The sequence below is a fragment of the Eublepharis macularius genome, chromosome 1, assembly GCF_028583425.1.
Source record: "Eublepharis macularius isolate TG4126 chromosome 1, MPM_Emac_v1.0, whole genome shotgun sequence".
NCBI lineage: Eukaryota > Metazoa > Chordata > Lepidosauria > Squamata > Eublepharidae > Eublepharis > Eublepharis macularius.
In genome coordinates, this window is record NC_072790.1 from 100,393,323 (window position 1) to 100,419,746 (window position 26,424).

General features: G+C 41.0%; 1 protein-coding gene across 2 annotated transcripts in view; it reads right to left on the reverse strand.

The window, feature by feature from the left end:
- Window positions 1-697: 697 nt before the first annotated feature.
- LAMA4 (laminin subunit alpha 4) overlaps window positions 698-26,424 on the reverse strand; it is a 117,688-nt gene continuing 91,961 nt past the window's right edge. For both annotated transcript variants that reach the window (XM_054977530.1, XM_054977539.1), the window contains 12 exons: window positions 25,060-25,197; window positions 21,385-21,518; window positions 20,304-20,468; window positions 17,875-18,028; window positions 15,763-15,956; window positions 15,367-15,556; window positions 14,397-14,552; window positions 12,878-13,037; window positions 6,815-6,945; window positions 3,703-3,796; window positions 2,321-2,440; window positions 698-1,035 (listed from right to left, as the gene is read on the reverse strand). In XM_054977530.1, coding sequence (XP_054833505.1) covers window positions 890-1,035; window positions 2,321-2,440; window positions 3,703-3,796; window positions 6,815-6,945; window positions 12,878-13,037; window positions 14,397-14,552; window positions 15,367-15,556; window positions 15,763-15,956; window positions 17,875-18,028; window positions 20,304-20,468; window positions 21,385-21,518; window positions 25,060-25,197 — 1,782 coding nt within the window. In that variant the 3' untranslated portion in view covers window positions 698-889. The remainder of the gene's footprint in view (window positions 1,036-2,320; window positions 2,441-3,702; window positions 3,797-6,814; window positions 6,946-12,877; window positions 13,038-14,396; window positions 14,553-15,366; window positions 15,557-15,762; window positions 15,957-17,874; window positions 18,029-20,303; window positions 20,469-21,384; window positions 21,519-25,059; window positions 25,198-26,424) is intronic.

Sequence of the window (26,424 nt, forward strand, 5' to 3'; positions counted from 1 at the left end):
TCTAATTGATCAAGGAATATAAAACTGAATAAAGAGACAGCCAAGACAATTGTTTGCCAAGTATACCTATTACATAGTTTATTCTGAAAGATATGTTAGAAGAAGTATTCAGTACAAGCGATGGACTTGATTCAGTTGCACTGTGGGCACAGTACCTGTGCATAAAACATCCCAACAGGTCTTAACAGAAACTGATCACAATCCTGTCCTTTGTGTATCTGGGCAGATACATGAGAAGTGCTGTGAAACTTTAATGGGAAGTACGCTTGCATCTTCCATATTCTCATCCAACTCCCCCCTCCATATGTTGCAAGTTATCTGGGCTTAAGTGTGCATAATTGGCTTTGGGTAATCTGAATGATATCAAACAAAGATCAGTTGTGAGCAGAGACCCATGTTTGAAGTACAGCTGCTGTGTCCCAAGACAAAAAAATGTCATGAAGCCTTCTGCTGCTGATTCAGGCAGCCAGAGAATCACAGTTCTCTGTCTAGTGCATGTCCACCTCTGAGGAACATATTCCTAGATGCTGAGCAGTGAGATCATATTAACCAATGACAGCAACTGTAATCTTATGCAGAGTTACATATTGATTTCATTGGGCTTCAGCATACTTGACTGCATAGGGTTTATAATCTTAATCAGTTGCTGTAATACCAGAAAGGGCTTCTATATACCTCAGGAACTGAGTGCATTGCAGAAAAGTAAAACAGAGTCTTTTATTTTTCTTGGCAGCAAACACATTCTCAGTAGTGATTATAAGTGTGTTGCTGTATCATGTATGTATACTAAGCAACATACTTCTATTTTCTTGGTATTAAATACAACTCAGCATCTGCTGCTTGGTTTTTTTCTTCAGTGCTGTACAGATCTCTGTAGCTTATCAACTTCTCAGGTGGCAGGACATGTATTGATGCTTACAGCACCACTGACCAGAGCTGCTTTACTGAAACTCACTGGCCTTTCATCAATTACAAAGTTACGAATACATCCATTGAAGGAATTACGTGTGGTCAGGCTGAATGTCAGGAGAGATTCTGCAGAAAGGTTGGAAAAAAATATAGTCATAAGTTGTTTAAAAACTAAATATCTACATACAGCAATGCATGATGATGATACAAAAAAAGGAACAATCAGGTGAAATGTGATTTTTTTTTAAAAAAAGTACTGCTATATGGCCAGACTTTTGACAGTTTTCTTTCTTTGACTTCAGTAAGATTTTTGAAATCAATTGCTGAATGATTCAGAAACATTTTCATTAAGCTAAAAAAGGATTAATGATTATTGAATCATTTTGATAAAAAAATCTAAATATTTTACAAAAATGTATAATCCTTTTCCTGAATGCAATGTAAATTTTAGTTCATTGATTAAAGAAAACAAAAGTGTAAACTAGTGATAACAACGTTCAAAAAATCTTGGGCCATGAATCTCCTGCCTGGATGTGCAGAGAGCAGGATGTGTGGTTCTTTACAGGGCTTCAGCATAGCTTTCCTCTTCCTTCCCTTGCCGCGCAACCTCTGCGCAGAATGCCCTCTGATGCGGCTGGTCTTTCTATGCACAACTGAGACTCTCTTGTTTTTCCTGTGGAAACACTTTGCTCTGTCCCACAGACCTGACCTGGAGGTCACTTGTTGCAAGGACAGGAAGCATAGCCTAATGGGTGTTTCCACTGATGTGCAGGAGAGCTTAAGCTTTCTGCCTTCTGTGGCTTGCCTGCCAGAGCAGCAGTGTTCTGGGGGTGGAGATGGTATGGTGAAGACAGAAAGCTTGTGCTGGAACTCTCCGAAGAACTGCCCTGTGCCCTGCTTTCTGCACATGGAGGAAACCAGATTATTTCTTTGATCTTGTAAACACCAAATTATAGAATTAAAAGGCAGAAATGGGACATTATGGCATATGTTGCATATGTTCAAATGCAACAACATACCATGTTTTCAGTGTAAAGGAATTTTCTATTAAGCAAATTTATATACTTACATTTAAACAGTTAATTAAAATGAATGATTACATTTCAAGCATATAAAATTGTCTGTTGAACGTGAGAAATAAATGCAGTGATCGTGACACACTGCTTCAGCATGAGTCTGTAAATCACACTGTCAAATTTACAAACTGCTATATTAAAAGTCACCTGAGAAGACTTCCCATCTTTTGTATTCAATGTTTAGAAAATTGTTGCACTGAGTGGGAGAGTTTAGTGTCAAATAAAGACACCAAATTATTAATTGGGAACCATGCTAAGTAAATGAAGAATATAAGGGAAACAATTTTATTTTATAGAAAAATGTATAGTTTAAAAATTTTGGGAAAAGGTATTACCTGGTACTCCTCCAACAAAAACAGGTTCCCTGTGATCAAGTGCTCTTGGATTAAGTGGTCCTACAACATGGTTCACTTCTGAATCCACATCCAGCTGTACCACGTTAGAATCTCTAATAACTGTCATGCAAAGCAAATGACACAAAGTAAACATGGATCACTGTTTTTCTTTCATTGCACTTGGAATATGCATTGGATAACAGCATGGTGCTCATACCTGCAAGACCAGAGTTCAAGCACCATTCAAGTCACTCTAACAAGCCTTACAGTGCCTGCTTTATAGGAAGGGACAACAACTAACTAGTAGTTGAAGGCTCTGGAAGTTAGGTAACACAGAACTGGGGAAAAGCTATGCTTGTGGCCTTGGAGAACAAACAGCTAGCACTGGGCTAGATGGACAATACCAATCTGTAACACAAAGCATTGCTCTCTGAGAGACATTTAAAGCAGTTCCTTATGCCTTGGCGCCTACAAAATTAAGTCTGAAATTAAGTCTAAAATAATAAACATTTTAAGCAGAAATCCTTGACTTTTGCCATGCTCCTAAATCTTTAACCTGAAAACACCTAATTGTTAAACCATTCAACAATTAACAGATGGCTCTCAGATACTGTGGAATTAGTTTACATATAACTGATATTGCACCCATGTAGCTAGGGTAAGTCAGTGTAGTGCAGTGGATAAAATGGAGGAGAGGAGAATTATATAAGCCACCTTGGGTACCTATTGGGAGAAAGGGGGAGTATAAATAAAGTAAATTAATACATACGTAAAGAGGCATAGATTAGATACCATAACTGAAGAAATAAATATTTAGAAGTAAGTAATGGTAATACACTATCCTTCAAGTATAAATTGCCTTCCTTTCTAAACTGAATATTTAATTCCCCCCCCCCCCCATAACATCTAGGATAATTTTAAGACATCACAGTATTATTCTCCCTCTCCACCTCCCTTGCCCAGAAATCCCAATGATAACATTAGGAGCATGGGAATGCAAAATGCTGTGTCGTCAAGAAACTGCTATGAAAGGCAATAAACTCAGGGCCAAACTACATGATGTTTTTTGGTGATTTAGATCTGGAGAACAGCAAAGATTGTATCATGTAGTAAGGCCCTCAGGATATAGTTAGAAGGCACATGATGCAGTAAATGTGTTGAAGCTAAGAAGGTCTGGCCTGTGCAGGGATGGTATATATCACAGTCAGGTATCACAATAATTCATTAGGCTTTAATTTGTGCATGTTGTCAAGATGTTTCTGACTTATGGTGACCTTTATAAATGAATTGTCTCCAAAACATTCAGTCACTGACAGTCTTGCTTATGTACTGCAAATTGAAAGCCATGGCTTCAATTATTGAGTTAATCCAAATATACTTACCTGCAATTCTGTGCCATCTGCCATCACAGAGATTCTGTTTTGGTGTAACTGAGATTGAGAAGTCTCTGATTCCATTGTTCAACTTCACAATTACCTGATAAATAACATTTTAGAATTCTTAATTTTTTCAAAACCTTTGACCCATCTTAAAAAGTTAAGGTGATATTAAAATCTTGACTAATATTTTATATTATCAGCATAGTTATATTGGTGCAACAAGGTGGCCAGTCACAGTTTATGGGATCTCTCTGTTCTGCAAGGTACTGCAATCCACCTTAAGGAAAAGAGTATGGCTTGTGGGAGCTCTTCAGCCTGGGGCTACAAATGGAAACACAGATCTTTGTAGCAAGAAGAGCAAGATTTGGGTCCAGTAGGACCAACTAACTAGATTAACTAGATTTCCAGAGTATGAGCTTTTGAGAGAAGCACTTTTTAACTATCCTCTTCTGTGTGCTCCTGCTATGAGAGGAAGCACCAAATACAGTGCCTTTTCATTACTTCCATCTTGTCTGGGTTCAATTTCAATTTGTTTTCTTTCAGCCAGTTGACAACATCTGTCAAGCAGTGACTCAGTAGTCGGTACATATACTGCATCACCAAAGGATTTGGATAACTAAATATGGACCTGGGTATCATCGGCATATTGATGACATCCAGTTCCATAGCTATGAATGAGTTCTCCTAAAGGCTTTACATAAAGGTTGAATAACATGGGGGATAAGATTATACCTTGTGGAACCCCATGAGATAGTTCAAAATATATTCTAATAAGAAAAATGAAAGTTCATAATGATCTACAAAGATTCATAAAAGGGTAAATCTTATCACATATTTAGTTATTTTATCATTCCAAAACATAATGAATAACACACAGTGTTTATTACATTTATCAGTCTTTTGAAAATTACTCCTTCAAGTAACTTGTTAATCTTTGAGTCTAGTAGCACCTTAGACACCAAAACAATTTTACTAAGTATAAACTTTTGTGAGTCAAAGCTCACTTCAGATAATTGTGTTAATCACGTCAATTAAAAAGTACACCAGATTTTATTAACCCATTCATTTATAGAAGGAGGTTCTGCTTTTTTTTTCAATTTGCTGCTGTAACTATTTTAGCAGTAGTAAATAAATTTAACACTAGCACCATTCTGCAGGATCCATATGGCCTTTCAAGTCCACCAACTAATTGGATCATGGCTCTCTAAAACACTGCAAATATCTTAGAGCATAGAATCGCACCTCAAATGTTTATCCTGAAACATATTATATATAAATGGTATGTGTAGTATGTGTGTGAGGGAGAGACCACTGAAAATGTATACTAAATTTTAAGAGTGTAACTGAAATCAATTTGTGATAACATTTTTCCAAACCCCTTCCAATCTTCCATTCTAATATTAATCTATAAGCCCTTCTTTGATTTTAAAATATAATTTAATTTAAAATATCATTTATATTTTAGCAATATAACCCTTAGGTTTTTGAGCACTCACCAGTAATTCAAAAGATAATTTCTTCCACCATATTTTCTCAATAATGTATATACCAATTGTTTGATCTAAAAGGGGAGTAGTCCTAATATTTTTGGAATAAACTATTATTAGAGAGGGCCTTTTAAATAGTGGCACAATTATGGAGCTGCTCCCTACAGAAGCTTACCTAACTTCCAGTTTATGATATTGTAGGTGACTGGCAAATCAGCTTTTCCCTAAGTCTTTTAGAAAAATCCTTCTTCCCTTGTGGAGTTTTATTATCAGTCTTGCTTGTATGCCTCTGCTGCTCTTTGTTTCATGCTGTTATGTTTTTGAAGATCATTTTTCTGATTTTTAGTCTGAAACTTAAATTTTTGTCTACAATTTTTTTAAAAATTGTTTCTGTTCTTACTATTTTTATCGTTTTATTTTTGCTTACTGTGTTTTAACCTGCCTCATGGACATTTATATGAAGCAGTATGGTATAAACATTTTAAATAAATTAATTTCTCCCTTGTGGACTAGATTGTGCTCATTTTCATCCCAAAAAGCATAAAGGTGAAATCGGCAGTTAGAGTGGTGGGCAGATTCTACTTTCAGTATGTGTGTTGATGTCCACCTTGAATATTTTTACTAACCTCCAATGTCTTTTGAAGGTTTTTAAATGCATTTTAATAAAAAGAAAACTTTAGGTTTACCTTACTGTACTGATGAAATTTGTAAGCTCAGTGAGCTGAAGCTGCACTTGTAGAAGGGCTGCCCAGGTCTAATACGCAAGTATATAAGATCAATTGGATTGGCTCCTTAGAATTTATGTATTGTATTCTGGGTGTTTAACCTACCTAATATATAATGCACCAGTAATTCTTGTAAAAGCTCTGTAAGCAGGTAAATAGGTCCTTTCCCCCCATCTCCATAATGCAGACAGGTCTGAGGGGGATGAGAAACAGAACTTTTCCTAATAGCTATATAGAAATCCTTTGGCTAAAGCAGGATTTGGACACGTAGTTCATAGTTTTTACCTTCCTAGTACAGCATTAAGCTCAAATATTTGCAGCAATCTCTTAAAATTAAAATTAGACTAACCCTCAGTCACAGTAGAAAACTCTTTAAAACCCCCAGGGTTCCCCCAACACAATTTTCTGATTGAATTTTTTTTTCTGAGGTAATTCTCTCTGACTTCCTCCCTAGAAAAGTTCACTAGCCTCTCTCTGAAACAGGCCTCAGTAGACCTCCAAAATTTGTTTCACTCCATAAATAAAAAGTAATCAGCTTGATCTGAAAGTGAACAAAAAGAAATCACATAACCTGTAACCCAAATCCAGAGGCTATCAATTTTTAATGCTTTGATAAGGTAGCAACACCAAAATGTCAACATTCTTTCCTTTCATTACACCTTGAAATATAAATGAAGTATGTTGATGTTATATTGATGGTACAGTCTTGAAACTGAGGAAATACAGTTGTGGTATGTTTTGCCGTTTGTGGTTAAATGGAGTCACTTGTTAAAAAAATTAGAATCCACTGATATCAAATGTGAATTTGGTTTGTATACAATATGCTTAAAAGAATGCAATACACTCAATTTGGAAAGATAAGAGATAAGAGTATGAAAGGGAATGATTAGTCCTTCATCATACCTGCCCTTGTTTCATATGTATGTTCAAGAATTCCCTGTTTACACTGTGTGCATGCATTAGGATTCCTGAACTGCTTCGAGGACGAATTTCAAAAACAATTTCAAATCTCAGACCCAAACTAAAGGATTCATCTGTAAGAAAAGTAAGAATAATCTTTACAAAATAATAATAATTATGAAATTAGTCACTTGTTATAATATATGAAGAACAAATTGCAGTTTATACTTCTGTATTTGTTCAATGTTTTTCATTTTGGAATATGAGACTTTAATGCTAGTAGCCTCTTCACTCTTTTGTAAGTCACTTTCTGAATATTTTGTAGGGTTTCCTTAAAGTGTGGAGGATGGATTCTATGGTATTATTATACCCTACAGAGGTTTCTCCCCTTCCCAAACCGTGCCCTCTCCAGGCCCCACCCCCCCACATCTCCAGGAATTTTCCAACCTGGACCTTCTAACCTTAGTTCACAGTGTATGTATTCAGAGAATCTCAATCACTATTAGAAAAAGCCAGCCAGAACACTGATTTCCTTGTTGTGTTCTATCTTACCAATTTTTAGGCATCATTTCTTTCCAGAAGAGAATGTCAAAGATTTAGTTTTACTCTACATAGGCCATGTAAACATCAAAGACTGCAATCCCTAAAAACATTTTGCTGGAAGTAAACCCTATTGAATAAAGTGGAACTTACTTCTAAGTGGACCTGCTTAGGATTTATTTACATTATTTATAGTCCACTTTTCTCACTGAGACCCAAGGCGTATTACACAGTGTGCATTAGTAAAGTCAATTTCAAGGGAACTTCAATAAATAATATTAATAGGGTTTATAACTAGACATGGGCACGAATGGGAAAAAAACCCCAAACAGGCTGTTCGGTGTTCGTTCCCAACGACGAACATGAACAGCCGACCGGAAGCGAACATGTCCCATTACCAAACGTGTTCAGTGTTCATTGGGGCCAGAGTGCCCCCCCAGCACTTAGAGAGCCCATATTCACAGGGAATGTGCAGTAGTCTCTTCTCCAGCCACCACCCAAGTTTGGTCAAGATTGCAGTATGAATCTTGGAGTTATACATCCCCAAATTTGACGCCCCCAGGAAACTCCAAATCAACACAAATGGAGCCACCCTCCCCAGTTCACCTGTGCCCCATGTGGTGGTCCTGAAGGTGTGTCGCCTCCCCTCTTGGGGACAGGGGGTCTGGCCACTTGCTGGCAGCACCCCCCATGTGCCCGCCCACCAGGCCTGCGGATCGGAGGCAGACAACACATTTGCTTGTGCAGCAAGGTGGGTTAAGACTGTGGCCACTGGGCCTGGCGGGTATGGGGAGGCGGTGGCGTGCTGCCTCCCCTCAGGGGGTGGGGGGTTTGGCCGCTCGCTGGTGGCACCCCTCATGTGTCCACCCGCCAGGCCTCCGGGTCAGAGGTGGACAACGCATCCACTTGTGCAGCAAGGTGGGTGAAGACTACGGCTGCTGGGTGGTCAGGGAGAGGAGGACCCAGGGGTTCCAGCCGCGATGACGAGCCGCACCTGGAAGATCCTGCAAGGGGGACGGGAAGACCCCAATCTGTCAGTGGCTGCTGTCTTCACCCACCTCCCTGCCATCACAGAAATGAGGGGACGGGGCGGTGCAAGTGTTGGGGAAGGGACTCCTGGTAGTACCTGGGAGGGAGAGGTATGGACCGGGAACTGGAAAGCTCCCAAGCGAGAGGTAGTTGGGAGGGGTTGGCGTGGTCCCAGAGAGGGAGAGGACGAAATAGGGCAGCGGCAACAGCTGCCATCACCCACCCTTCCTGCCTTTGCAGAAAGGACGGGAGTCGTGGGACACATTCCCACGCGGCTCAAAGGGGTCCAGTCAGTCCTATTGACAGAGGAGCCCCCATGCAGTGCAACCATGCCGTATCCCTATACGATACAATCGGCTGTGCGATCGCAGCTGAGCTGCCCCTCGTGACCAAGAAGGGAGTAGTAACAGGATAATCCCTCGTGAAGTGGCGGCTGACATGACCCGCCGTCCTGCCTTTGCAGAAGGAAGGGGATGGGCAGGATAGGAGATATTGCTTGGATGGGTCAGAGTGGTTCCAGAGAGGGAGAGACAGAAACGGGACAGCAGCAGCAGCAGCAGCAGCAATAGCTGACATCGGCCACCTTCCTGCCTTTGCAGGAAGGACATGAGTCAAGGAACCCATTCCCCCCTGCTTAGAGGGCACAGCGTTTGCAATAGATAGGGGCACTGTGCAGCTCAACTACATGTGCAACAGCTGCTGAGCTGTTGTGCAAGTGCCCAAAGGAGGCTGCCGCCAGCATCACCCACTTTCCTGCCTTCGCAGAAAGGAGGTGTCATGATGATCTGGCTGTGCCAGGAAGGCCTATCAAGGTCTCAGAAGCCTATTAGCAGTGGGAGTGGGCCTGGCTAAACCTGACCCAAAGGTGTCAGCCCTCATTCGAGATACCCACAGGACTCGATGGGCAAGGGTGTGCGGTGATGGCATGGAGAACCAAGGAGCGAAATGTTTTAGTAGCCTGCGGAAATCCACATACTCCACGATGGATATGGGCAAACCATGTAGGACAATAATCTCTGCCAGGACACAAAGGCCCGCCTCCTGAGCCCTCAACCTCGAAGTTCTAAGCGGCACTGTCCCAGACCCCGAGGAGACAACCTCCATGAGCGTGGCCTGCCTGAGCGCTCCGCTCCCACCAGCGTCACCCTCAGGGCAAGGTGACCCTCCCACTGATCCCTGCTCAAAAGAGCAGATCACCCTCTTTCTCCCCCCAATGGATGTTTCGCTGGGCGAGGATGGAGACCACAGGCTTGGGTGGTGCATCTTCAGGTGCCGAGTCAGGACCTTCGAAGACAGGTGCTTCGGGTTTTTGCCCCTGTGCACCAGGACATCACAGGAATGGCACCGCATCACATGGGGGTCATTAGGAAGGGCCCGAAAGTGTCTCCATACAGAGGCATTGAAACGTGGACCACTAACTGTCCCAGGGGAAGGAGGATGAACGGTTGCAGGCTGCACTGCAGAGCTGGCCATGGACGACAGGGTGAGGGGTAGACTGCAGGTGGGGACACCACCAAGAGGTTTGTGATGCGGATGGGAGGGATCTTTCATAAAACACAAACCATTCCTCCAGGGATCCCTCACCCAACCCCTCCTCAAAATGTTGAGAGAGATCCTCCCCCCCCAGCGGAAAGACCTTTTTGGCCTCCTCCACATCCCCCACAGGTGAATTTGGGGGAGCAGGAGGACTCTCTGCTGCTCCTGAGCCACACCCACTACTGCTTTCCACAAGTAAACCAGGAGGACTGCCATCGCACTTCACCCCACGACCACCCTTGATGGCCAACACAACAGGAAGACTCATTGTGCCATCAAACTAGAATTAAGGAGGACAGAAAAGGAGATGTGAGACCTCAGCCGCGGTGCCCACTGAACTTGGTCCCAGAGCCTGGCAGCAGCCCCGGAACCAGAGGGAGGGAGGGGGCAGAGCCCAAGCCCACCACTCCCACAGACCTGACCAGATCAGGCCCTAATAATACTGTGTGAGCCCTCAGCTGAGGTGCCCACTGAGCTTGGCCCCAGGGCCTGGCAGCAGCCCTGGAACCAGAGGGAGGGGGTAGGGTCCTAGCCCAACACTCCCAGAGACCTGACCAGATCAGGCACTAATAATCAGGGTGAGCCCTCAGCCGAGGTGCCCACTGAGCTTGGCCCCAGGGCCTGGCAGCAGCCCTAGAACCAGAGGCTGAGGCTAGAGCACTAGCCCAGCACACCCACAAGCCTGACCACCAGATCAGGCACTGTCTGATACTGATAGTAATAATAATCATAATCAGGGAGAGCCCTCAGCCAAGGTGCCCACTGAACTTGGCTCCAGGGCCTGGCAGCAGCCCTGGAACCAGAGGGGATAGCTCCCTATCCCACCCACCACACACAGAAAAAAGCCCAGCTCCAATGCAGTCTCCCACTCTTTCCTCTAAAACGCTATTAACAGCTCCCACTCCACTGCTTGCTGAAAGTGAAACCAGAACTGGGAGCGCAGTGCCCTTTTATAAGCTGAGGACTCATTGAGAAATGCAGGAGGCCTGTGGTTGGCAGTCAGAACTGCCTAACAGGGTTTGCAGGGATGAGATTGGAGTTCCCATGGCCACAGAACACCCCCCTCCTCCCTCCCTCCTCCCATGTTACCAATTGTAACCGATTTGCAGCTCCACGCTTGGAAGTTAGACCTGCCCATCAAGCTCAGTTGGGCTTTGATTGGGGTGTCCGGGGCAACAGAGGGAGTGTAGACAGAGTTCAGGCACTCCCCACCCCATTGCTGAGGCAATTGATTGAAGGCGCCTGAGTGTCTAGCTTCCCGAACGGCAGCCGAGCGCAATGAACAAGGCTTGCGCCGACCGCCTGTTCAGCATCACGAACGGCCTGTTCGCAAGCAGCCGAGCAGCCTATTCGGTGGTTTTTTTCATTCGTAATGCTGTTCGTGCCCATGTCTATCTATAACTGCCAATTTTCAAGATTTAAAACAAGCAGAAGTCCAATACAGAGTTGAGGAAATGATGAAACAGAGCACAAGGAATTCTAAAATTGACATATTAAACAACAAAGAACTTCCCAGTAGGATTGTTCCCAAAGATCCTTTTTTTCTATACGCACCTGTCTGATTTGTAAGATCTGTGTCAGAAGAACCCGTTCCTTGGGGGTTCCCTCAATCTGAGATCAGGCAGGTGGCAAACAGCCTTTTCAGTGGGTGACATCCTTCTGAGTACGGAATGGCCTCCCCAGATATTTTAGGAAGATTCCTATATTACTTATGTTTTATGTGCTAAGTTAAGACCTTTTTAATGATTGATATGTGCTTTGCTTTATGGTAATTTTATTGAAATACTGTTTTTTCCCCTGCTGTATTGACTATAATATGTTTATTTGTTTTACTGCCTCTAGCTGTTTTCATCTATTGTTTTATTTGTTCTTACCTTGTTTACCCTATGTGGATTTTTTAAGTTTAAAAAACTCTTTATTTTATTTGATTCACATACATCATTTATACCCTACCTATCTCTCCAATGGGGAGAAAACAGCTGACATTTATTCTTCTTTCCTCCATTTTAGCCTCACAACACCCTGTTTAGTAGGTAGGCTGAGATTGTGCTACTGGCCCAAGGTCACCCAGTGAGCTTCCATAGCAGAATGGGGATTTGAACCTGGTTCTTCCAGATCCTAGTCCAACACTCTAACCACTATGCTACACTGGCTGTCCAAGCAGTTCCTAATTTTTCAATTCACAGTGCTAGAATAAGGCCACTATATTCTACTAGTGGTGAAGAGGGTTGCCAGGCAGGAGTGAAGGAGCCAGCACTCACCTTTTTAAACTGCTCGTGTGTGAAGCACGGGAGCACTCCTGGGGGAGGGGTTGCAACGTGATGATGTCACTTCCTGGAAGTGACATCATCACACCACCCCAGGAGCATGCCTGGGAGGCCTGTTCCCCTCCCTTTCCCCTGCTAGCCAGGTGGGTAGTGGTGGTGGGTAGAGGGTGGGAGCAGGAGATCCCCAACTCCCACTGGGGGACCTGGAAGCCCTAGTGTTGAACCATTCCAAGGAACTGTCATAGAAATAGTGTTACTGTTACTGTGAATGTAAGATAGTCTTCCAACAATGTGAAGAATATGTATGGACAAGGAAGAATTCTTACATTGTCCCACTGTGAGCTAATATAGCCTCAAGATTGCCACCATAATTTTGTGCATAGTTTTTCTCATCAGTATTGGACCAAAGTGAGGATTTATCTGGTTAGAGGCATAGTTCAGTAACTTAGGTCTGTTTGCTAGACATATGATTTTTTTTCCAGCTGCAGATACATAAGTTTGAGCTGCTATGGGGTAAGACTAATCTCTAGGATCATGCTATCAGTTGAGGCTTTCAACTGAGATCCTTTATTTGACATGTTCTAATAAATAAGTAAAATATATTCTGGAAATTAGTTTTTGTTTTGCCTCCTCCCATAGACAAAAGATTTCAATATTGGGCATTGTTTGCTAATAGTATCACAATACACATTACCAAGAATAATATATCCTCCTTCAGATGAAAAATACGTTCCTTCTTCTGATGGTCCTTCAAAACAAGGAGTTACACTAAATGTCTGGGAAGGAGACGTGACTGGCCTTCCATTCAGCTGTAAACTGCCAAGACAACCACTGAAACTATAGACTGAGTTAATCTGGAAAAACCAAAAAATCAAAATGGAGATTAAGTTTCATGGCTATCTATGGAAGCTCTTTTCATGGCTATCTATGGAAGCTCCTTTGGTCCTTCCATTTACGTTAAGTCTATAATTATTTATGAATCATATGAATACAGGTCTCCATTTTAGCTAAAGGAATCCAATGCTAGAAAGAATGGAGGGAGATTAACATAATAACAGCACATTCTGTTTTTCTGTGCTTGATGTCAGTCAAAGTACCTAACTAATATTCTAACTATGCTATCCTACACAGAGATAAACCCTTTTATACCCATTAACTTCAGTGTTCTTAGAAGTGAATAACTCTGCTTAGAATATCAACATAAATTATGTATTGTCGAAGGCTTTCACGGCTGGAGAACGATGGTTGTTGTGGATTTTCCGGGCTGTATAGCCGTGGTCTTGGCATTGTAGTTCCTGACGTTTCGCCAGCAGCTGTGACTGGCATCTTCAGAGAGATCTCTGACTTTTGGTGCTACACCTCTGACGATGCCAGTCACAGCTGCTGGCGAAATGTCAGGAACTACAATGCCAAGACCATGGCTATACAGCCCGGAAAATCCACAACAACCAACATAAATTATGTTAACTTCTTCAGGGTTATTCACAGTATACTTCTAACACAGCTCTCAAATAGCAGTCAAACAGAAACTATCTACAGATTCAAATGCAGTATATATTCTGTGTAATTGCCAAGGCTTTCCAGGAATAGACAGCTTTGAAAAATGGCTCTAGCATCCCTTTCCCATAGACTTGTATGCTTGAGAGATTCACAGAATACTTTATTTGTCAGATCCTTCTGTTGTTTACCAGCTTTCATTCAATGCTTTGTAAAGGGCCAGAAGCCTTTAGATAAGGTGACCGCACGCGCGCACGGGCGTGTGAGTCAGTAATGTTTGCTGGTGATGTCTAGGTAAGACTGCCATCCTCCAGGAAGGGCCTGAAGATCTTCCAGAATCACAACTGATCTGCAGACTACAGAGATTAGTTGTCTTGGAGAAAATGGCTGCTTTGGAGGGCATACTGTATGGCATTATTCCCCACTCATGTCACTTCCCTCACCACCTCAGGTCCATTTCCATCTTCTCCAGTCTCCACCCCCAAATCTCCAGGAAATTCCTAACACAGTGTTGGCAACCCTGTGTGTAGGCAACTCTAAATGGTGGTTTGGATCTTGTAAAGTGGTCTCTCAAGTTTTTGGCTGTCATTCCCCAAAGTGCATTTAAAAAAACAAACAAATCCTGAATTGTCTGCATCTGTTCAAATGTTTATACTTATTTTTGTTAACTTCTTAAGAAATAATGCATGCCATTGTATAAAAAAGTCTACTTTCACCTGGATGTTTTTGGCAGCTTTTCCTGGAGCTACACCTCCTACATAAAAGGGTGCCGTGACTTGCCACACACTGTCAAAGGAAGGAAGATTTTCTTCTAATACTCTGAGACCATCAATTACCAAACGGCCAGTATTTTTATCCCGAACAAACACCACCTTGCAAATAAAAACAATAATATGCTTAACTTAAAGAGACTGGAAAATGTATTGTTGTACAACAAAATAATTTTGAAAGAACATCATGGGATTTATTTGGCAATTCTGAAGTCTTCCTTCTGAATAACTCTTTATCTAGTTGCTTACATGTAAAAGGCTCGTCATGATGATCAAACATTTTATTTATTCCATATGATAAAACAAAAGAACAGAAATGCTTGTTCTCTCAATGTGTCTTGTCTTCCCTAATTCTTATGCAGTCTGATCTTGTACATTTATGCAACTTAATTTTGAGAAAGCTTCCATAGAATTGGAACATTATAGTACAATTGTAAACAGTTATACCCTTCTATACCCACTGCCTTCTGTGTTTAAGATTGCACTGCTAGTCATACTTCTGCTTACCACATTTGAACTTCCAAACTTCAATTCAGTTGATTGGAGTGGGGGCTTCATAGAGGAAGGGGAAGGAGCAAAATCACTTCTCTCACCTCTTCTGTCAGTGGGGCTGCACTGATGGAAGGAGGAGGAATGGGCAGTTTTACCTCCTTCCTCCTCCATCGTGCACACCCTGACTCACATAGTGCACATGGGTCCCATGACCCTAGGAATCATCTTTCCCAGGGTCAGCAAGTACTACTAGTGAGAGGAGAAGAAGGAAGAAATTCTCAGTCCCAGTACAGATGGATTGCTTATTCCAATGCATAGCAGTGATTTGGTTTGCTATGTTACTGCAATAAATCCCCAAACAACCTAGCCTTTTTCTTTGTTGGAAAGGCAATTTTCTGAAATGTGTTTTTTTTTTCAAACTTACATTGTGCCACTGGTCATCATTGTATTTCTCTTGGCTTCTAATTCTTAATTTTCTGTAGCCACTATTAAACATAAATACTAGTCGGCCATGGGCAATAAAAAGGGCCATGAAATTTTCCTCTTCTTGATCAGAAACATAGAAGATCATTCCATGGGATGAGTGAGTCTTCAGACTAATGGAGAACTGAGATCTGTCAAATAAAAATGGCATTTTATTACGTGAATTAGCATCATTGAACATCTCCATATAAAATAGGAAAATATATGCAGTATACAAAAAAAAAATTGTGTAAGGTCAAAAATTACTCTGCATTACTTAGTATCCCACCACCCCTTAATTATAAAAGGTTTGATAAGCTTTAAAAGTATCTGTGCTAGAATTACTTGCTTACTATACCTTTCATTGAAATCCTTTGGTAAGTAATCAAATTCTTGCCGGCTGTTTGCCGTTCCTCCAAATAGATACATATATTCATTTGCCTTTGGGGTGTTCAAGAAATGGCAGTGTGGGTCTGCTTGAGTTCTCAGTTCTTGATCTATTTTTTTAATGTCAGATGGATACTGTGAGGGTTCTTCATTGTCTTTTCCAACCTTAATACAAAGAAAGCCTTAAAGAACTGACACAATTTATAGTCTGCCTATCTTTATTTTTATATGTCATCAATGAACATCTGAAGTTTACTGCAGTGCTGTAAGGGTACACCAGCTATATGTTACATGATCAAAACAGCACTGAGCCATAGAAAAATAACAACTAGTGTAGATGTCCTATGTTTTTAAAGAATTTTTTTTAAAACATAACCAAAACACACACGTGGTATTTATTTTTTTTAGGTTCAGTTCAGCACCATTAAAGCTAGAACTTAGAACATTTTTTATGAAAATGTGCAATAAAATGTCGATTCATCTATAAAATAGTGGATGTGGGGAGGGTCCAGGGTGACATGAGGGGAAAGTGCTAAACTTTCCTCCATGTGGGAGAGTTACACAGGCCACAGGTCCCTCCCTGTAATCTGTTCCTTCAGGCAGTTTTTTCCTCAGCAATGATTCGATGAAATGAGCTCAACTGGGAGAAAAGGGCTTGATGAGACGGGGGACAGATTGTGAGAAACAAGCACAGAGCATGGGAAATGTTCAGCTCACCTCACCTGTGTATCCCTTTTGCTGTTAAAAATGGGACCCTGTTCCCTGCTTCTTAGATGATTCGGGCAGACCTGTCAGCAGCCATATTTAGTTTAGATTCCCCTCACCACAGCAAGTGAAAGAAATATCTCATTCTTCTGGTTCAGCAATGCAGCAAGCAAATAGGAAATACCTTTAGAAAGTGGGGGTCACCTTCACACTTGGGCCACTAGAAAATATTAACTATATATATAAAGTTAATATTATAAGCAGGAAAAGGTGCCATGGGGGCTTTCAGGGAAGGGAAAGAAGGAATAGTGGAGGAGGGGAAAATGAGACGCCCCCGCAAATCCTTGTAGGAACTTGCTTGGACAAAATGTGTAAAACAGAATTGTTCAGGAGGGCACTTTTATAAAGGGAATAAGCTGTATGATAATAGAATGGAGAGCACTTTGGGAACATGATTGTAGTCTATTTCACTCTTTATGATATGCAGTATTATCTTACTGCCTTAAGAACCAGTATGGTGTAGTGGATATAGTGACGAACTAGGAAGATTCAGGTTTGAATCCTTGCTCTGCCATGGAAACTTGCTGGGTGACCTTGGGCTAGTCACACTCTCTCAGCCTAACCTACCTCACAGGGTTCTTGTGAGGATGAAATGGAGAAGAGGATGTAAGCATGACGTAATCTGCTTTTGGGTCCCCATTGGGGAGAATGTAAAAATAAAACAATTTCCACTTTTATGATTCTTTTATTTTTTGCATTGTTCATGACATACTTTTTTGGCATTGTTTCCAATGTTTGTGATCCTAGTCTTATTGCATTGTTTGCTGGATGTCTCATGGTATTTAACTACATTGTTTTACACTGCATATTCTGCCTTAATCGGAAAGGTGAGCTATAAATAAATAAAATAAATGTAGTCTTTGTAACCCACACTAACGCCCATGAGGCTGACAGTGGTGTTGTAAGTCTGTTCCCAGGAGACATCACTGCATTCCAGTTATGAGGAAAACAGGCTCCTTAAGGCTTATAAAAATACATAAAGTTAGCATTTGCTGGAGTGCAGCATTATCCAGAATGTTCATTGAATCTTTGAAGGAAATTCATCACACTTGGATAATTGACTGGATATTGATTAAAAATACATATTGCTTTTTTTCCTGTAGGGTTTATAGATTGTCTCTAGGAGAGTTCATGCATGCATGAATCATGCATGATCCAAGTGAAATTTCAAAATGGCTGAAGGGACTAACCTGCTGAACAGCAAACAGACAATTATTTTTGGATGCTATAATGACTACCCATGTATTTTGGAATATTAATCATGTTATTTATTTGATTGCATGTAATTATTTTAATGCATCTGGTATATTTGACTAACTCTTTTATTGTGGCTTCCTTTAGATTTGGATGAATTTTTTCTTTTCTTGTGCAAAAGAGCAACTGGAGGAGATTCAACAGGGCATCCATAAAGAGACACTTGGACCTTTTCAGAGTAACGTTGGAAGTCTTCTACTTCAACATCTCGATCCAACCTGTATTTTTTAAAAAAGGACAACATTATTACCAACAGCCAACTATGATTTTCCTTGTAGAGATGTTTACTTTTCCTTTATAACCCCCTATTTTTTAAAAAAAAAATGCTTATCAATAAGATCCACATATGCATAAACATACATTATTTGAGAAAAAGATCAATGGAACACAAAGCCTTTGCTTTTCCATGGCCAACAACAGAGCTGTAGCATAGTGATAAAGTGGTCAGGTTGTGAATCAGCACTCTGCTGGTTCAAATCCCACTAATGCCATGAGATCAGTAGGTGGCTTTGGGTAAGGCACTTCTCTCAGCCCCAGCTTGCAAGCTATATTGTGGGGATAACATTAACACTGACTTTGTTCACTGATCTGAGTGGGGACTAATCTGTCTAGAAGAATGTTATATAAGTGCAGTTATTATTATTATTATTAAAATATTACTGCATATGCAGCCTAGCTCTGCTGGGTCACTGCATATATTAATATGATACAAGCTAGATCTCATTTCTGTTCCAAGGTAGAAAGCTGTGAAAACACAGAGCTGGCTGTGAATTAGAAGCTTTGTGACTAAAAAGTGAAAGCCATTGGCAGGCTCCTGGTTTACTTTAGAGAAGTAATCTAATGTTTATCAGAATAGCATAGTATTTCTCACTATGTTTTATACCTTATAAATGCATTCATTATATTTTTCAGATCCATCCCATCCCAAAGGTGCTTAGCAACAGATTTAAAACCTTAGGAACAATGACCAAATCAGGATAATGGCTTAATACTATGAATTTACATGGGACACAAAGAATCAGCAAACAATAAGATTATCCTTAAAAAGGTTATAGGGTTTTTTAAATATATATCTATTGAAGTACTCCAAATTATACTTTGTGAGTACAATATGCTCTTTTGTTAGATTCCCTGAAGAAGAATTTAAAAATTACATTATATTACTTGAAACATTTGTACTATATACAATCCATAATGCCATTTAAAATGTCTGTATAAAGAGTGCCCAATAGGACTTTTCAATAACAACATAGAAAACAAATAAAATATTCTTAACCTGCTTCCATTGTATAGATGTTCACTGTTACACGATTGTATTCACAATAGATATGCCATCAAAAAGATATATCAACGCGCTGCTTTTATTATTATCAAAAGACGTTTTCTTTTTTGCTTATAGGACCAATTTGTAATTCACTGAAGCCTAATCCAGTCCAGGACTGCCACACTACTATATCATGGGCTGCTTCCATATGGGGATGTGTGGAAATGGTATTTGCACACCCTGTTGCCATGACACCTGCTGTTGATACCACCTACCAACACCCTCCTATCCCTTTTCCTTCTGATGCATTGGTGCAGGAGCACCAACATAACAATCCAGCCTCCCACAGCTTGGAACCCTCCTTTCAACTCCTCCCCAGTTAAGCGGCAGAGTAAAGCTTACTTTTGCTCCTTCCTTGTATCGTCTGCAGGCAGAGCATCCACATGGGCATTCCTCCCAAAGTTCCCCATATTTTCCCTGAGGAGCTAGATCAAAGAAGGTTTTCCTTTCATCCAGCTCAAAGGGGAAAACTGAATCTACTAAACATTCTCAAAAACACCAGGGACATCCTGCTGACCATACAGGGGGAAAGCCCCATGTGGAAGCAACCCACATGGCACCTGGCATGGGCTGTTAGACATACTGACAGTGCAATCCTAAGCAGAGTTACGCCAGTCTAAGCCCACTGAAAGCAATGGGGTTAGACTGGAGTAACTCTGTTTAGGATTGTACTGTGAGGATTGTACTCTATGGGAAAGGGTGATGGAAAATGAAGTGAAATGAATAAATACATTTTGCTGTATAGCAATAATAGGTTTTGGAACAGCATGGAAAGGAGCAGTATAATTGGTTCTCTTTTTATTTGTCTGATTGGTGACTTTGCTTCAGCTGTAGTGCTAAAGACGTGTCTTTGTACTTCTGCAACTAAAAGAACACTTTATTGGGATATTCTGTTTAAAACATGTCAAAAACTTAAAAGAATTTTTTTTGAAAAGTACAGCTAACCAACAGTTTCATACCAATAAAGCATCATTATGTAACAAGGCAAAGTATAATTTCAGGAATTCATGAGAATTTGCTGTCATGAATTCATATTATACAGTCAGTGGTGTGGTCAGTGGTGTCAGTGGTCTAACTGAAATGCAACCTGATCTATGCAGATTACAGTAAAATCCTAAACAGAATTATACCCTTCTAAATCCATTGATATTACATTGAAATGCACGTACCTTTTTAAATAGGCATTGCTTATACAGCCGGTAAAATTAGCAAATTCAGTACTGATGGGAGAGCCACCAAAGTAGAACTTCTTGAGCCCTACAAGCTTTTCCTCAGTTTTGTCCTTTGCTGAATTCTGTGTGCTCTGCTTTCTTTCATCTACCAAAAGCTCAAGCCTGCAGGAAGGAAGCATACTTTTTACAGGTAGGTAGTCATGTTGGTCTGCAGTAGAAAAGCAGGATTCGAGCCCAGTGGCGCCTTAGAGACCAGCAAGATTTTCAGGATATAAGCTTTTGAGAGTCAAAACTCCTTCATTCACCTGAAGAAGGCAGCTTTCTTTGATTCGTGAAAGCTTACACCTTTAAATACTTTTTACAAAGACCCTTAAGTGACTGATAATACAGTTTCTATGATGCTGAACTTTGATGAATAAGTCACTAGGTGGCACCATTAACAAAGAGTGTGTTCTAAAAGAAACAGTACTGTAAGCACCTCTGCAAGTCACAATATGTTTCGGCAGCGTCTTGTATAATGTGTATGCTGCAGGTGAAATCTCATTGAGTTACTATCATGTTTCAGGGAGTCATGGCTTGTGTTAATATAGCTGGCTGAAAAGGTATGAAGATGCTGTGAGGCTTCTCTCCCAGTCCTGAATTCATATTTCAAAAAGGCTCAGTGGCCTTTATGGCCACTGAGCTGCACCTCTTCTGGGGTGGAGGCTGGAGGTGGCGGAGATGGCTGCACCCAGCAAGTCAGGATTATTAGACTGTATTTTTACAGTCATCATGGTATACCAGCTCTTGTCTCTGAGTCCTTACATTGGTGTTATAATGAGGCATTGTTCTGGTGCTAAATAGAAGGTTAGTATGAATCTTACACTGCTGTCAAAGGTCCTACCTGGAAATACAGCTCGGAAAATCCACAACAACCATCATCCTACCTTTTATTCTTTAAAAATATCTGATGCATTGATCTCCTTAAAGAAGAGCTTACTCTGGAAAAGGAGTATGGCTTTTTGGTTTCCCAGCAACAACTAGAATAATGAACTGCAAATGTTTGTTAGACAAATCCCCTCTCATTTGTAGGCATTACCTTTCCAGTGAGATAGATGTAATGACAAAATGGGCTTTCCCATCATTATAAGCCTTGTCTGCTGCCTGAACTTTGACTCCCTTTGCATTTAAAACAACAGCTCCTTTATCCATTGAAATGGAGAAAACATCTGACTGAAAAAACACACAAAAATACAACATTGGGTCTAAATGGCATCAAAAGAAAATGCTGTGAAGATTCTTGTATTACTTTTATTTACTTTATTATTTATTAACAAGATTTTTACCTCACCTTTCAGCCCTCATGGGTCCACTAAGGTGGCTAACAAATTAAAAAACACAAATTAAAATGTTATCTTAAAAACCATTTAAACTAGCCTACAAATGCATCATTAAAACAATTTAAAACTGGAACTTTTAATGAATACAAAAGATTAAAAAACAGTTAAAACACTGGAGAGGAAAAGGACCATTTTTGAAATGCCAAGTGAAACATAAAAGTGGGTGGTAGAAGACAGCAATGGAAGGGGACAGGCAAATCCTCCTGGGGAGAGTATGATGCACGGTACTCTCTGCATTCCTCCCTGCCAGATATTCTCTCTGCATTCTTCCCTCACCCCAACAATGCCTAAGCTCTGTGAAGGGTGAGGAAAAAGAGGCTTGTTCCTGTTGTTCCTTCTGACTCCCCATGCTTGGAAGTCAGAGGAATCCCTGAACTCCCTGACAAGAACACCAGTTAACTTTCCTGGGTTCCAGAGTTTCCTGGGTTCCAGAGTTAACTTTCCTGGGTTCCTGAATTACTCACAAGTAAAGACAATTGAGATAAGAAAAATAATCTCTTTATTAAACAATTCAATTTAAGTAAATAATTAAAATTACATCCAGTTCAAAGTGTTGGTTCTTACCTTTAAAGCCCTGAGCGGGTTGGGACCGGCATATCTTCGGGACCGCCTCTCCCTGTATGTTCCCCAGAGATCACTTTGATCAGCGAATAAATATTTACTTGTGGTCCCCAGCCCTAAGGAAGCCCGCCTCGCTTCAACCAGGGCCAGGGCCTTTTCAGTCCTGGCCCCAGCCTGGTGGAACGCTCTGTCAATGGAAACCCGGGCCCAGTGGGACATATTATCGTTCCGCCGGGCCTGTAAGACAGAGCTGTTCCACCAGGTGTTCGGTGGTTGAAGGGGGCGGTGCCATGTCGGCCTCCCACCTTTGGGGTGGGGGAGGGTTCTCCCCACCACTGCACTTTGTTCACTTGTTTTATTGTTTGTATATTGATTTTAGTTCTTGTTTTTATCGATTTTAACTGTTCACCGCCCAGAGCCCCTGGGGATGGGCGGTATATAAATTGAAATATAAATAAATAAAATAAATAAAGTTCAGGTCTCCATAGTTCAGAAGCATAGAAAATAAGAAAAACCTAGCAAGATGTTACAGCTAGTTACTTGGAGCCTATGTTGTTCCTTAGCTCCTTGCACAAACGGTCTGAGTAACAGCTGAGCAAATATTCTCATGAGGCACCAACAGCTCATTAACCTTCATCACTCTGCTTGTCTAACGTTTGTCCCTATGCTCATATACTCTTTGCCAAATCTTAGGCCAGTTATAAGCTCTGGACCCGCTTCAGCCAATCAAAAGGTCAGACTCTGGTAATTTTCCAGAACTGTCCTTAGGGTCCTTTTTATCCCCCCCCTTCCAACTCTGAATCAGGCTGTAACACACTCTGGCTGAAATGACCTTGACTAATTAGTTGAAAGAACATCTTCTAGCTCAGGTGCATGGAATTCTGAGATATTTTTATTAACTCTTGATGCACCATGACTCCATGGCATCACAAGAGCTTTCCAAAGTCTTGGTGCCACCACTGCGAAGACCCTCTTCCAGGTTACAACCCATCTAGTCTCAGAAGGTGGGGGCACCAGAAGCAGGGCCTCAAAAGATGACTGCAGTTGTTAGATGGGTTCATAAGGGAGTAGGCAGTCCTTTACTTATCAGTCAATGAGCAAAATAACTTTTCAGCCACTTAACAGTAAAAAGTGGATGAGACATTGTTCTTGGGAAACATGTCAGTCAGGATGCAATGCAATCTCCTCATATATACCTATCTTTTTTCTTGATAGTTATTCAGAAAGTGCCCTGCCAAAATTTCTTTTTAAATCACCATTGCATTTAAAAAGCAGTCTGGAAATCAGGCAAAAGAACTTTTTATAAGAGAAGCCTTCATTGCAGTTTGCCCAGGGCCATGGAATACCTCACCCCAAAGAGGTTTGTAGATGCTTTTCTCTCTCTCTGCTTTTCATAAAGGACACAACATTTATTTTGTGTGGTGCAACAGAGTTTTTGCATAACAATTGTCCGTACCTATCCCTCTTCCTGGTTGCCACCCACCTAGTCTCAGAAGGTGGGGGCACAGGAAGCAGGGCCTCTGAAGATGATAGCAGTGACCATTCAGTCTCTGATTATTTATTTCTGTTACAAGGTATCAAAGTTGTGTATGAACTGACTATCTGAGGTGTGAAAATAACCTCACCCAAGGCTGACAGTTCAGTGTGAAAGTACTTTCTAAGATACTCTCACCTGGATGTGTAGAAACCTGTCATCTTGGATCATTATGTGCCTAATCCTTTGAGCCATGTTTGCAGAACAATAAAATACTTTTGAATTGTTACATTTTTTTCTATCCACGCTGTAGAAATAAAAAATAAAAGCAGTATGGCCTGAAGAATCTGTTCCAATTGACCATTCATTGTCCTTTGCAATGTTTCTGTGGTGAAAACTAGGGCCGTTTCCAGATGGCTTACCTTCCTCCGGAACGTCATGCCATGTTGCAGGGAAAACGCGAAATATAGCGTTTTCTCGCGTGAGTTTTACGCGATGTTGCACAAAACTCGCGTGAGAAAACGCGATATTTCGCGTTTTCCCCGCAACATGGCGCGACGTTCCGGAGGCAGGTAAGCCATCTGGAAAAGGCCCTGGTTAGTGAAGTATTGCTTGGGCATTTTTATAATTTTGTGAGAAGGTGCCATATATTTAAACAGAAGAAATTCTTTTGCTCATCTCTTTTTTCTTAGGTTGGACTTGAATAAGTAACATTTTTTTCCTTCTTACCGTCAAGAATCCAGACTCAGAACAGAACACAACTTAATTTTTGTGTCATGCCTATTATTAAACTGCACACAAGACATTCACTTTTCAGTACATAGCATTTTCATGTGTCTTTATCAGTCAGTAAGAGCTGACTATTATAGCTCTAATACAGAAAAAGCTGGCTTAGTTTAACTCCCACAAATCTATCACACAATTTAAGTCTTTTTGGAACTAATAAATGCAACTAACTTCCCCTCCATTGGAGATTTAGTACCCTGAAAACATATCTACAGATATTTAAAGTTCTTTACAAAGGAAAACAAAATCTCTAGGCAGTATTTATATGGGTATGTTCCTATGAAAGAAGTGTTAGAGCTTTCCTGCCCTTACCTTCTAGCCACCTGCGGCCTCCTGTGACTCCATCTCAAGCCACTTTTTAAGGTCAAGGAAGTCTCAGGAATAATTTGGCTGTGGTGCAGGAGGCTATAATGGGAGGAAGGCTCAGTGGAAATTGTACGTTCTCCTTGTGCAAAAGAAACGCCTTCTGCTCTTGGAAACAGCTCTTTGGATCTAGACCATTATAAACTTATTCAAGTTATAATTTATGTAAAAAGTGAGAAACTATACTTACTCCTTCAGCACAATAGAATAGCAACCCATTGGGTTGTAATGTTCGGAAATTAAATCCTCCTTCAAATCCATGAAAAGGAGAAATTTTCTGACTAGAAGCAATGTAACTCTGTCCATTGAAATATGCTTTACGGGACATCTGCACACCAAACAAACAAGGAAGAGTTACAGAAAATTTTGAATAAAATGACAGAATATTTATTTTTACAATTCAGGCTAGATTAGTTTTCACATTCCAAAGGTTCACCAAATCATCTTTTGTTTAGCATGTGATAGTGGTGCTATCACATGCTAAACAAAAGGTTACGCTCCTTGAGAACCTGAAATTCTAGTACACAAAGCACTGGTGCTGGGCAGTATTCATTCCTTTTATTGAAACTCATGCAAATGATATATTGTATAGTAGCTATGCTCCAGCAGCTCTCAGATCAGACCATGCTTGAACCATCTGTACACAGTCATACTGGGAATGGGTCTTTTCATCTGCTTTATTTTTTCCTCTTTATCTGAACTAGAAAATAACAGGGTCCAAAGCATGGGAATTTGGTTCACACAGGAGCACATTTAGGTGTACAATAAACACACCTGGGCAGAGGAGTGGGATTGCAGCAGCAGATAGCACCCCCAGCCTATGCCCATTCATCTGAAGGTTTGAAGAGCACCTAAGAATCTACATTTGGCACTGCTCCCCCACTCTGGGTGTTGATTATACACCCAGATGTCAACCGAAGAGGGGTGCAGAAGTTTACAAAGGGCCTTATTACCTGACCCAAGAGAATCATCCCATTTAGAAGTAGTACAATAAAGAGGTTACAGCTCTTGAAGGTGCCTTTCAATTTACATGATAAAATGGGCATAGTCAGTCTGTAGATTGGAATGGAGTGCTTCTGAAACGTTTGATATGTGGTATGTTTATCATGCACAATTTCAGGAATATCTGCTCAACTACTTTCAACACTTCCTCAGCACTATGGCCCTGGCACACATTGGGTTCCCCTAATGCACCTGCTTTTTAGGGTTAAATGGCACATCAGTCACAAACCTCTGGAGTCACATGTAATTTGGCCCAATTGCCAAGTAGCATGCAAAGGGAAGAGGGAGTGCATGTGTCTTGAGAATACCCAAGGCTCATTCCCTTAATGACAAACCAGTTTGTTATTTCATCTGCAATTATTAGAAATCATCTGCAAGTATGTTCCAGGGCTGTTTTGGCCTTTGAGGGAGCACTCATTGGGGTTAGGCCTGGCAGTAACCACTAGAGATGGGCACAAACAGCAATATGAACAAAAAAAAGTCACAAACAGCAGAATCTGCTGTTCATGAAAAAGCTGTTTGTGAGGCCCCATTCTAAATGAACAGGTGGTCA